Source organism: Pelobates fuscus, chromosome 10, assembly GCF_036172605.1.
Source record: "Pelobates fuscus isolate aPelFus1 chromosome 10, aPelFus1.pri, whole genome shotgun sequence".
NCBI lineage: Eukaryota > Metazoa > Chordata > Amphibia > Anura > Pelobatidae > Pelobates > Pelobates fuscus.
In genome coordinates this window covers 128,983,206-128,997,243 of record NC_086326.1, presented here as the reverse complement: position 1 = coordinate 128,997,243, position 14,038 = coordinate 128,983,206, and the positions used below count along the sequence as shown (strand labels likewise).

At 40.7% G+C, this 14,038-nt stretch overlaps 1 protein-coding gene across 3 annotated transcripts in view; it reads right to left on the bottom strand.

Moving 5' to 3' along the window:
* The window catches only part of SYT15 (synaptotagmin 15), a 163,805-nt gene extending 151,060 nt beyond the window's left edge, over nucleotides 1-12,745 (bottom strand). For 2 of the 3 annotated variants that reach the window (XM_063434660.1, XM_063434661.1), the window contains exon 1: nucleotides 12,469-12,745. In XM_063434660.1, the coding sequence (XP_063290730.1) occupies nucleotides 12,469-12,475 (7 nt within the window). In that variant the 5' untranslated portion in view covers nucleotides 12,476-12,745. The remainder of the gene's footprint in view (nucleotides 1-12,468) is intronic. The other variant, XM_063434662.1, reaches the window with a different exon arrangement.
* Between the last annotated feature and the right edge of the window lie 1,293 nt (nucleotides 12,746-14,038).

Here is a 14,038-nt window from a genome sequence, read left to right as displayed (position 1 = left end):
ATTAATTGGAATAAGTTGGACACTGAACTATTCTGCAGGCACTTTGCAGGCCTCAGACCCCCAACTTGTGCAGTATGCTCATCAGCAACCCACAGCACAAATCCCTGCCCTAATACAGCCGAGGTTGAGCAAAACCAAGCAGCAACAAACCTCCCAAGGCCTACTAAAGGTTTGAAAGATAAATTGGGAAGATATATCGTCTTCTTAGGCAAATCCCAAGTGTGTAACAATTTTAATGCAGGCAATTGTGGTTTTAGCTCTTGTAGATTGATGCATGTATGTTCATACTGTTTTAGGGCCCATTCCAAGACAATGTGCCCAAATAAAGCTTTCCCAAAACCCTATCTCACATGCGTGAACCTCAGCTTATTCACCGATTTGCTACATCTACACCCATCACGACATTTCAGTGACAGATCTCATAACAGGACTGTCGGAGGGATTTCACACAGGGTTGAAACATTTACCTACAGGCACACTGGAATGTGACAACCTACTATCCACACTAGATGACCCACAGCTGGTACATAAACTCATCATGACCGAGGTGAACCACAGGTTCTTGCTGGGTCCTTTCCCTTCACCACCCTTTACTTCTTGGAGAACCAATCCCATTGGGATTGTCACGGGGAAAAACTCACTTAAACCTAGGCTGATCATTGATTTATCTGCACCACATTCCTCCACGGTCCCTAGCCTAAATTCCCTCATACCATCTGAAGAGTTTTCACTACATTATGCCACTATCGACCATGCCATTGGAGCCATCATTAAAGCAGGCACGGGGGCATGGTTAAGTAAAACGGATGTAGTGAATGCCTTCAAATTACTCCCTATGCACCCTACACTTTGGCACCTTCACGGCATTAAATGGGAAGGGTTACATTATTTCTTCACCCGTCTCACTTTTGGCTCTAAAAGCAGCCCGCGTATTTTTGACCCATTTGCAGAGGCTTTATGTTGGTTGTTACTAAATGAATGTAAATGCCCCTCAGTTATTCACTATTTAGACGATTTCCTCACGATTGAGAACAACACACTTCCACCCACAAGTTTAAAACACATGTTGGCATTATTTGAATCACTCACTATCCCAGTGTCCCCACACAAGACACTGGGGCCCGACACTCAGATGCAATTTCTGGGGATACAACTGGACACCGTACACATGCAGGCTAGCCTCCCTCATGAAAAAATTGAGCGTATCCTGGCAAGCATTGACCATTACCTACGGCAAGGTTGTTGCACCAAAAAAGAACTACAATAATTGCTGGGATCACTTAACTTTGCAATGAGAATTATTCCCCAGGGCAGATTGTTTATTTCACACTTACTATCCCTATTTACACAATTTACCTCAGACACATCAAGTATTACATTAGACAACCATGCAACATCCGATTTGCGTATGTGGGGAATTTTTCTCACTTCTTGGAACGGGCGAGCCATGTTTATACCACCTCACTCTGACACTTCACCTACACTATGGACAGACGCAGCAGCAAACACAGGATTTGCAGCCATCTGGGGAGACCAATGGCTCGGGGGGCCAAGGCCAACTGAGGTCAGATCACTCACAAAATTCACAGAGACCTCAGCTTTATTCGAATTGTACCCCATCGTGGTGGCGGCCGTTACCTGGGGACCCCATTGGTCCGGTCACACGGTTAGGTGCTATTCTGATAATATGGCTACTTGCCATATTGTCAATAAAGGCCGGTCATCATCCCTGGTAATTATGAGACTCTTAAGACGACTCACATGGGTAGCAGCCACTTGTCAATTCTTTATAACATGTATTCACGTTCCAGGGTGCACAAACATCGGTGCTGATCACTTGTCTCGATTTCGTTTTCAGGAATTCTTCACGACACTACCCACCGCCTCCAAACTGGCAACTTCAGCCCCACTTTTCAAAGACATGATAATGGTTTAAAAGCTTTGTTAGATCACGCACGTCACATTTCTCACCTGGCACTTTCTGTAAATACTAGAAACACTTACGATAGAGCATTTCACATATTTAAGAAATTCATCACTGATTTCCACATTCACGACATGTTCACGTTAGAATCAATATTGGGTTTCACTTCCTTTTGCCACATTAAAGGACCACTCTAGTGCCAGGAAAGCATACTCGTTTTCCTGGCACTAGAGTGCCCTGAGGGTGCCCCCACCCTCAGGGACCCCCTCCCGCCCGGCTCTGGAAAGGGGAAAGGGGTAAAAACTTACCTTTTTCCAGCGCTGGGCGGAGAGATCTCCTCCTGCTCTCCTCCTCCGATCCGCCTCTTCTCCTCCCCGTCGGCTGAATGCGCACGCGCGGCAAGAGCTGCGCGCGCATTCAGCCGGTCACATAGGAAAGCATTCACAATGCTTTCCTATGGACGCTGGCGTGCTCTCACTGTGAAAATCACAGTGAGAAGCACGCAAGCGCCTCTAGCGGCTGTCAATGAGACAGCCACTAGAGGACATAGGGGGAAGGCTTAACCCATTCATAAACATAGCAGTTTCTCTGAAACTGCTATGTTTCTGAAAAAATGGGTTAACCCTAGAAGGACCTGGCACCCAGACCACTTCATTAAGCTGAAGTGGTCTGGGTGCCTAGAGTGGTCCTTTAACCTTAAACTATCATTTAACACAATAAAACTATACCTTACGGGAATTCAACACCACATGCTTATCCAACAACCCAACGCTACGAGTTTCCTGTCCTCATATCAAATCAAGACAGTACTTAAAGGCATTAAGAAATTGGACGCACATGTCCCCTCAAAACGCCTACCTATAGATAACATATTCCATGCACTAGTCAATTTGTTAGATTCCTCTCCTTTTGAGCCCAGGACGAACACGGTAATAAAGACAGCTATATATTTAGCTTTTTATGGATTTCTCCGTCCCAACGAATTTACGACTAAGACCATTACAACCCCCGATTACTTGAGAACCATGGACTTGGGGAAACAGAACGACCATTACCTACTCATGCTAAAACAATCAAAAACCAGCACCATAGTTCATACTGTTACGATCCCCTTGTACCCTACTCATAACAAATGGTGCCCTGTACAAAATTTTGACAATTATCTTCACTCACTCCACAAACAACCTTTACAACCTTTGCTCGAACTGCACGGTAACGTTCTGACCACAACAAAGTTTATGCTATATGTACGTCTGCTGTTGACTAGACTCGGCTTGAACCCTAGTCATTTCTCAGGTCATTCTTTTCGAATCAGGGCAGCATCTACAGCATCTGCTAACCACATACCCCCGCACATCATCAAAACAATGGGACGCTGTAAATCCTCAGCTTACACTCTCTACATACCCAATCCTGTAAAAGAATTAAGACTAGCTTTCTGTGACTTATCTAAATAAAGAGTATTGGTCACCGTATTATGTCTTATGGTATCTTATTTTTGCCCACTTTTTACAGGCCTACTGCTCTGTCGGTTTCGGCACACCACAACCGACTAGTTACAACCAATTGATATTAATGTTATTGTATGCTATGATTTCTGTATACGGCTATATTGCCACGACCACAAATTTGAAGGCTTGGCCTGTAGTTGTGGGAGGGGCTTGGTTTCCTATAAAAGGGCTACCAATCCACTCTCACCTTACCGTTAATGGTCTGGCGAGTCATCCCACCCGCCACTCCCTCTATTACAAAACACCCTCTAAGGTGGGCCCACTTTTTACAGGCCTACTGCTCTGTCGGTTTCGGCACACCACAACCGACTAGTTCCAACCAATCGATATTAATGTTATTGTATGCTATGATTTCTGTATACGGCTATATTGCCACGACCACAAATAAATATATACACATCTTATATATATATATGTAACGTCATACATAATGTATTTTAATGTTAATATAAGTACATATATTAGTATTAAAATACACTTAGAATGAAGTTACATATATACAAGATATATATATATTATATATAATACATATTTATAAATTTTATGTTTATATATATACATATAATTACAATAATAGATAAAATAATAAAATAAATAAAATATTTTTTTTTAAATGAAAATAAATTATACATACATATGTAATCTCATTCTAACTGTATTTTGTTTTTAATATATATATATATATTGGTAACAAAAGACACTTAGAATGACATTCTATATTTATCTATCTATATATAAAATACAAATAACTGCAAATATTTATATATAGATAAATATATTTAATTACATAAATAACTACATAAGTATACACATAGAATTGAAATACATATATATGTATATAAATTAACATTCTACGTGTATATTAAAGTAATCTTTTAACATAATTATGTGATTTAATTAATTAAAATTTGATTGACGTGCCTGACAACCCAGGCAGAAAGTGCAGAGAATGTAATTTGCACGCACTATATTTAACCCTGTAACTTGCCAAGACACCAAAAAACCTGTACATGGGGGGTACTGTTTTACTCAGGAGACTTCGCTGAACACAAATATTAGTGTTTCAAAATGGTAACTTGTATTACAACGATGATATATTTAGTAAAAGTTGGGTTTTTTGCATTTTTCACACATGAAAAGCACTTTTACTGACGATATTATTGTTGTAATATGTGTTACTGTTTTGAAACACTTATGTTTGTGTTCAGTGAAGTCTCCCAAGTATAACAGTACAGGTTTTATGGTGTTTTGGAAAGTTAGAGAGTCAAATATAAGGCTTGCATTCCATTTTTTTCACATTGAAATTTGCCAGATTGGTTACGTTGCCTTTGAGATCGTATGGTAGCCCAGGAATGAGAATTACTCCCATGACGGCATACCATTTGCAAAAGTAGACAACACAAGGTATTGGAAATTAGGTATGTCCAGTCATTTTTAGTAGCCATTTAGTCACAAACACTGGCCAAATATTAGTTTTTTGCTTTTTTCACACAAAAACAAATATGAACGCTAACTTTGACCAGTGTTTGTGACTAAATGGCTACTAAAAAAGACTGGACATACCCCACTTGCAATACCTTGGGTTGTTTACTTTTGCAAATGGTATGCCATCATGGAGGTAATTCTCATTCCTGGGCTACCACACAGTCTCAAAGGTAACATAACCAATCTGGCAAATTTCATAGTGAAAAAAAAAATGAAATGTGCTATATTTGACCCTGTAACTTTCTAAAACACCGTAAAAACTGTTAATGGGGGGTACTGTTGTACTCGTGAGGCTTTGCTGAATCCAAATATGTGTTTTTTTTGCAGTTAAAGCTAACAGTATTATGACATTTACAGCTAAAATGTCTACAATTTGTTTTTAAAAAATCTTAATTTCTCACAGTTTTTTTTATTTTATTCATAATAAATTATGTTCCATATATGAATAGTTCATGAGAAATTAAAGCCCAGTTTCTCCTGAACAAAATGATATATAATAAGTGTGGGTGCACTTAATATGAAAGAGGCGAATTACGGTTGAACAGACATATAGCGCAAATTCCAGTTTTTGTTTACATTTTGTTTTGATCAGAACGTGTACTATTGACTCCGTCCTGAAGGGGTTAAGGAAGGCAGTAACCATGGAATATCTGAAAATAAGACCATACACTGATGTGCATTGTTGTTTAATTATGCTAATTGAGGATTAAAAAGGTTGGCTCAATTATTACCTTTAAACTGAAGTGTACAGAACACAGAGTAGCTGGAGATGTACTTAACTAACCAAACGTTCTCAAATATATTTTTTGAGCATTTTTAACCCCTTAAGGACACATGACATGTCTGACATGTCATGATTCCCTTTTATTCCAGAAGTTTGGTCCTTAAGGGGTTAAGGTAAATTTCCATGCATTTAAGCAACAAAATCACCATGTTGATATTTTCAATAAGTCATCATACAACCAGTTCAGAAGAGCACAGTGATGCATTTAAGTACATTTTGCATTAGTGAATGTATTTTGCACATTAGTTTGATTATTTTCTCTCACCTAATAGACAGTTTATAGAGGTATTAATTTACATCACATTTACACCCTAGGTAATTTGACAATAAAATTGGCAAAATGTGAGGGTTTAGTGAGTAGTGGTAAACGGAAGACCTTCTTCTGTAAATTCCCTTTTCCTGGCCATATCCATGGCAGCACAACAATGGGTTAGCTCCTCCCTATCCCTAATTAGACAGGAACAGAATTAAAATAGAGGTATAAATACCCCCTCCCACCATTACTCACTCAGTCTTTTTGTTCCTGTCCTATCCCTATAGGACTCTGGTCATTATAGACTGAGAACATCTTTTCTTTTTGGCTTACCTGAGGGTTTTTACCTTCGGCCCCAAGGAAGTTCAGCCTCTCTTCCTTGGGAAGTCTCCAGTACACGGCCCTGCGCAAAGGAAAAACCCCTGGAGATGCTCCTTTAGTGACCACTTGCAGTGACCCTAGGAGTAGCAAGTTAAATTGTCAATAAGAACAAATTCCCTGCAGTGACCAAGCGGTAGCAGGAAGTGGCAGAAGAACCTCATCTTCAGAAGATTCTTCTTATCTTTTACCTGGCATGCACAGTAAGCAAATATACATATTTATATGTATATATATATAACTTTATGGCTGTCAGGTCCCCCCCCTTCCACCTCTTAGTAAATGTTATTTGTTTGCCATTTCTTTTTTTTTTTCCTCCTCTCCTCTTCTTTAGGTTGAAATTTTCCCGGGTTTGGGCAGCCGCCATCTTGATCGGTATCCTGGGGTCCGGCGGCCGCATCATAGGGACTTCCGCGCATGCGAGGACCGGCGGGCGCGTCATGCTGGCTTCCGCGCGGAAGCGGCAGGCACGTCATGCTATCTTCCGCGCATGTGCGTGGTACAGGTTCCGCACATGCGCATTGCGATCATTCGCAAAGCCGGTGACGTCATCAGTGACGTCACACGCCTCCTTTAAAAAGGTGCCAAATCCAAACAAATTTACCTTTTTTAGGTTATCCTGGCATCTGGTAGTCCTTTCAGTGATATTGTATCCAGTTTTGACTGTCAACTTCAGGCTTCTTTTTGCTGAACCTCCTGGTCATAGGCCATGGCAGCACAAAGATCCCGCCCTGGGATATTGCTGTTAACAAGACTGAGGGAGTAATGGTGGGAGGGGGTATTTATACCTCTATTTTAATTCTGTTTCTGTCTAATTAGGGATAGGGAGGAGCTAACCCATTGTTGTGCTGCCATGGCCTATGACCAGGAAAGGAAAATTACGGTAATTATGGATACATTTTCATCTATTCTACACAGTCAAGCTGGAGAACCCATGAATGGAGTGTCCATACAAAAAAACAAATGATAAAACCAGACATAACCCGATGCTCAAACTTCCACTTCTCATGGGTGGCAGCAACGGCTCTAGTATTCAGCCCTAACAAAGCAAAACCAAACATATTACCTGCCTACAATGCACACTATTAAATAAAGGTTTTTACTACTTCTATAATAGTCATAAAAAGTGTAAGCTCACCTGCCATGTCAAGGCAGATTTCTTAGTCCTACACCAGGGGTGCCAAAAGGTAGATGCACATCCTCTGAACTTTTCTCCTTACGTACATCAACAGGAATGGAGTTTGCGTCTTGCAATGCCTTTTCAAACATTTCCAAATCCTTTATGTGGACTTTAGTACCATTAGAGGCATAGGTACAATCCGAAGGTAGATCTTTGAGCAGGCAGGAAGTGGTGATGGTACCGGTTTTAACATGAGTGTTTTCAGGAGGTGGTGCAGACATCTCTGGAGAAAGAGATGGAGAATTTCTCAGGGTGGCTAAACACAGACAGGCATGTCGGCGTGTTGAGGTTTTACAGGCTGGCATGCAGAGTTCATAGGACAAAGAAAGGTGGTAGCCAATCGGAGAACTAGAGGCCTAGGTGAGCGAACAGGGCAATGAGAGATAAAGTCACCCCTTTCCCACAGTAAAAACAAAGACCATGGCTTCTCCTCCAGTCTCTTTCTTCATGAGGGACTTTGAGCTGGACTAGTCCTATTTCCATAGGTTCCTCAGAGTCAAGAGGAACATAGGATACCTCTGGAGTCTTCCTAGGAACCGGATCCTAAGGAGGAAACACGGGAGTAGTGTTTGAACTGATTATCCCGGGTTCTAGGAATCTGGGATGTGGAGCAGGCTTTGGCACAACGGTCTTCCTAGAGGTCTTGCACTTTGAATCCATAGCAGTCATGAAGGAATCCCAACTGTCAAGGACAGGACTCTTAGCCTGCAACATCTGGTGTGCCCATGTTCTGATCCGTCCAGACAGGAGGTTGATAGCATAGCCGCTCTGTTCATTATGAAGGCGGTAGCATAAGTCCGAGGCTTCAAGGCAAACAACAATTCGCAGTCCACCTTAAAGTGCTGGACGGCTACCATCAAATTTCTCAGGCATAATGACGAACGGCTTAGGATAAGCAGGTTCAGGGGCTGGGCATACTATTCCTCCGAAACAGTCTGGGCCAGGCTGGACACTTGCTGGGTAAGCAGCTTTCACATCTCTGCGGACTCCATGATGGTCAGTTCGTTATGTCATGGCTTACCTTAGTTGGGAGTCCGGTGGGCAGAGATTTGTGCAGATATACACAGTCCAAGGTGATAAGGTTAGAAACTACCAGGACTGTGAACCTGTGCACGGGGGCTTAGGCAGGAACAGTACTCAGGTACGTGGAAACAGACAAGGGCAAATCCAGTAAAGTAGTCAGACACGGTTCCAAAAGTCAGGGCAGGTAGCGAACAGGCAATAACGAATAACCCAAACAGAAAGGGTCACAAGCCAAGTCAGTGTTAGGAAACAGGATACAAGAAACAACAAACTGACCATGTCCTCAGGGAGGGGCAGTGTTTTATGCCCAGCTAATGAGTGAACTGCCTCAGGTGAACTTAGAGGGACAGGTAGGAGCCACTGGTGATGTCCAGACCCCTAGTGCTGCAGGCAATGCCAGGAAAACAAGGTTAGAAGTGGCTCAGGAAGCAGGAACTTGGGCTTAGGATGCAGAAGGCCCCCATGTTCAAATCCACTGTTGGGCACTTCTGGGGCGACCTCGCCTGGCAGTCTGGATGGCACGGTGTGAACCGTGACAGCTCTGAAGTGGAAGTCTAGTTCATTGGCTGAGAACTAAACTAGACTGCTCTCAGCCAGTGAGCTCAGTCTCTGCCTGAGAAGGAGCAGGACCTGGTAGACCTCAGATATGAATTCCAACCATTCTACAATGTTTTAACTACTTACAATGGGGAAAATAGGGGGGCTCTAGCTGTCATGGTGCTTGAAATGTTCCTTTAAGTTCTAAGAATAAAATAGTTTTTACTGTCATAACAAGGAATTTTACAGACATATCTTGGCATCTGACACAGCCTCATGCCCCTGACACAGCATCAAGGTTTCAAACAGATAACTTTCATTGGGCAAAATTGGTGATGAAATGGCCTCGTAGTTCCACTCAAACTAACTTTATGTCACATTCCCTGTGGTGTTGATTGCAAATGGTATACCATGATAGATTTAATTTTACTTTGTAACCAGTAACTCAAACTTAAAGAAGACATGGTCTCAGTAAAGCAGTCTGTCAGAACAGAAACTATAAAAGTGTCACAGGATACATGTCAAAATGCCTCTAGATAGATCGACGTTATGAGGCACGTCTTGCAAGGGCTGAGACTTGTCCACCAGAGCGATGCGATTAGTTGGTTTCTAAGCTGTCAATCACAGCTGGCACATAAAGCATGGGAAGGCCTTTATAAAGTCCTTTCCCATCTTGCATGTTTAGTTGGAGTGGAGCCCTCAAAGTGGAGCTCACACTGATTTTCATTTTTGCATCAGTGTTTGTTTTAGTTTTAATAGCTGCTTTGTCTATTATTTATATTATTTGTCCATTTTGGGGCCACATTTTTCAAAGTGTATCAGATTTATTGGACCCCTCAGTATAATTAGTATGGGGGAATAGACATGCAAGCATCTAGGGGTAAGGAGGTAGCTAGGGTCTTGGGGACCCCAGCTACCCAAGGAGAGTTATTGAAGGCAGAACCCAGAGACTAGAGGGCTGGACACTGGCATGTTACTTCCTTTACTTTATTAATAACCCACAACACAATGTACATGGGGGATTGACTGCAATGTCCACTTCTCTATTACTATTTAGCTCCAACCCATTGACCATGTGTTGGGGCAGAGAAGGGGGATAAGCAACATGTCAACACCTTGTTATCATTTTATTACCTTCAGTCCAGTGTCCTTGGGCGGGAGCATGTTGGAACAACTGGTGTTGTTTCGTTAGGACAGGTGCTGGAAAAAGGCATGTTCCCTGCTATAATAATTTATCTCCCATCTAATACCTATGAATAGTGCCAAGGAAATTATTGGAATATTTCCCCAAATTCACTACAGCCCCCATCCTACAGCTAAATTGGATAGGGACTTTAGCAAATGGACACCAATAGTTGCCCAGTCCCTAATTTTTAACACCTAACTGAGGCGGGGGTGTAAAGAGGGACCAAAGATCCCTATTTACTCTTATTTACTTTTTTTTTAACTTATTATGTAAACACCCAATCCCATAACCCAGGCGATGGAGTATTCATGATATAGCAGCTGCTGATGACCTACTGTTTAGATATAACCCCATGATGGATGGGGGCATAAGGGGGAAATTATATACTCCAATTAGTTATATGACCCTCATACTACTGACCCTCATATGCTTGCATTATTCATGAATTTTTACTTTTTTTTTTTTATATATATCTGGCTAGAATTAGTTGGCCAACTAGCAAACACTTATGTGTCAGGGGGTATTTAATTATTTGCCTGCTGGCTGCTAGATTTTACAATTCAGACCCATATTTAGAACATTCAGTTCCTGATTCGAGCTATTAGGTCACACCCGGACAGGTAGGAATCTAGACAAAATTATTGCTCATCTAGAGCCAGGATTGTAAATTTCAGACAATGTTAATTGGTGTGAAACACGGTTTAGATTTTGCAGTTAGGACTTGGATAAGTGGATTATTCAGATAACGGAAGAGTGATTTTTTATTTATTTTTTTAAATACCAGACACTGAATTGTAATATATTGGAAACGGAGGCTAAAACAGCAGAGCTGGTAAACTATCCAGCTGACTTATTGTCACTGCTTGTTAATAATTCCTCAAAGGTTTTTCAATAAACCATAATCATCCAAAATGAATCAATGAATTGCAAATTTAGAAACAAAATAATTCAAATTTCTAAAATTATTCAACCCCGCTAAAATTAGTTACAATTAACAATCTATGGTCAGTTCCTAGTTCGTTGAATAACCCTGATGGTATGAAGAGCTCTGCATTAAAACTGTGCAATCTCAAATAATTATAGTCTTACACCAAAATCATTACTCTAAATAGTGCATTTTTTAACAAACACAGCAAATATTTCTATGCAATACAAATTGTAATAGAATTTTAAACATTTTGGTAAATATAGCTTGCAACTATAAATAAAATTTGTAGCTTTTTTGGAATTTGAAATCAGCTTTTTTGCATATGTTTTGATAGCAGTCCACTACAATTCAGAGTTTAGTCAATAAAAGTCTTTGATAATTCTCTGTAATCTGTAACGATTTTTAGGTGTGAGAACAGTGATGGTGCAAAGCAAATCCAGATCATTATTCATTTCTAACACAAAACATCATATGAAAAAAAAAAAAAAGTTCTTCACGATGGGAGTACTGGAAAGAAATCCTTAACATTAAAAACATGTAAAAGCATAAATCCATTATTAACTTATATATGATTGAACATATTACCATGTGTATATGTGAACCTTCACAATTACTAAAATGTAGAGAAGGACAAGAGATAAAGGGAGCCCATCCAAATATACCAATAAACAATAGCCAATAATGCTTTATTGCGTTATTTTTATGGTAGAAAAAATACCACGTTCACATGATATAACTTGGTGAATCAACATCTAAAGCGGAAAAGATAATAAATTATGGGTTAAATGGGCTGAAAAACAAGCTATTTATCTCATTTGAAACATAAGGGAGACTATGATTATCTGGACAGGAGATGCCCCTGGGGATTTGGAGGAAGAGTTGGTGCTATGTGTATAAAAATGAAACACAGCATCGGTAGAAAACTCTCCAAAAGGTAACAAACCTAAGAAAAAAACCCTAAATAGATCGGAAGGACAGGGGCTACATTACTGGCCACTAAGGAGAAAAGAAACAATGGTAGAATCTTGACAATTTATAAAGTTTCTATACTGCTTGTACCGCAGTTATTTAATCAATTATAGCAACACAACCTTTTGTTAGAGATCCCTTTTTCACAATCGCTTCTTTCTCCTTCATTTTTTGGTAGATCTATTTTTTTCAATATTAATTTCTAGACAGCATCAACTAATGAATGCTGGTGTAAGAACACCCAACATCTGCCGTAAAACGAACAGAAAAGGTGCTTCTGAAAGCAACAGGTGCATGTGCTATAACTCACCAGACATTGCTGTGTGCTCTCTTTCTTACTGACCGAATGGAAACTTCTACAGCTGGCAGGTGAACGATCTCTCTTATGATCCACCTTATATCTTTCTACATTCCATGAAGATCCTTTACCCAGCTGTCTGTGATCTTCCTCGGATCTTACCCTCGGAGCTCATTAAATCCAGCACTTCAGACACATTGCTGCCATGGTTATGTCCTGAACGAGCAGTCACACACACTGTGCACACTGTGCAGTGAGACCTCCTACTCCTCTGTATACGTCTACACACACTGATCTCTCTTCTATTTGTGTAAAGATAGGTGGCTGACAGGGGTGTGGAGCTTTTTCTGAATATAAGAAGGCATTAGGTGACTTTCCTCCATTCTGGATCCTGTTGTTTCTGTAAGCTACGCCTTTAACCCCTTAAAGACCAAACTTCTGAAATAAAAGGGAATCATGACATGTCACACATGTCGTGTGTCCTTAAGGGGTTAAATTAAGGAAAGTATTTGGATGTCGGTTCACACAGTCACTGCAGTACTAGGAAAAGTGTACTGCTTTTAGCCCTGAGCAAAAATCTTGTAGGAATGTCTGGTACTTCTACTATTTTCACCTGGTTTCTTCTTTAGTGTGTTGTTTCGTTTGCTATAACTGGAGAAAAATAACTCTGAACTATCTTGTTTTGTCTTTCTATGAATGAATGAGTGAGCCGAAAGCTAGGCATGCTAAAACATTCTTTTGATTCAGCTCTCTCTTAACCTCCTGCAGACTACATGCTAATTAAACTAATGAGAACATGGCCTGGATGGGTTCTCAGAGCTGGGAGAAAGTTTCTAAAAGGTCACAATCTGCTTCTTTTATAGCATAATAAACATTACATGGAAATGACCTGTTTTTATTGAGTAAAATGTATTTGTGTAAGTATTTTTTATCTTCCCTAATCCATAATTACTGATACATACTGATATATCTAGAACGGTTTATGGTTTTACTCAGGAACATCGGGGCTGTGGTAGATGACCTGGGATGGCACACGTTCTGTTTCCTGATGTAGGCAATGCCACTAGACTCAGGACTACATAATTAGTGATAGTGGTCATCTTGATATGATTATGAGAAAATAATGGCACTAAGGGGTTTTGAGGTGGCAAAGTTAGAGGGGTATATTATACAAACACACGTGCATACACACACACACACACACACACATCTGTATTAAGATTGCCTTATACTGGATGCCAGATTTGGGAACCCTCTTAGTGTCCTGGGCTCGATGCTGTGTGTAGTGACTGAGTGTTGAGTGTGTAGAGTAGACAGAGCTATATGGTAGGGGAGGCTGAGTGTGTCTGTGGGTGCGGAATGAGTGTTGTGTGTGTGGAGGGGAGTCTGAGCGTGGGTGAGTGCTGTGTATGTGTGCGGGAGAGGCTGTGTTGTGTGTTGTCTTGAGTGAGGCTTTTTCATTTCATGTTTATCCCTAGCAAACCAGTGAAGAGTACCCTGTAGAGCTGTATCTTTAGATATCCAGTAGGGGAGCATTGTGGTCAGGGTTAAATTTACATGTCTGGAACCTGTAGGCACTAAA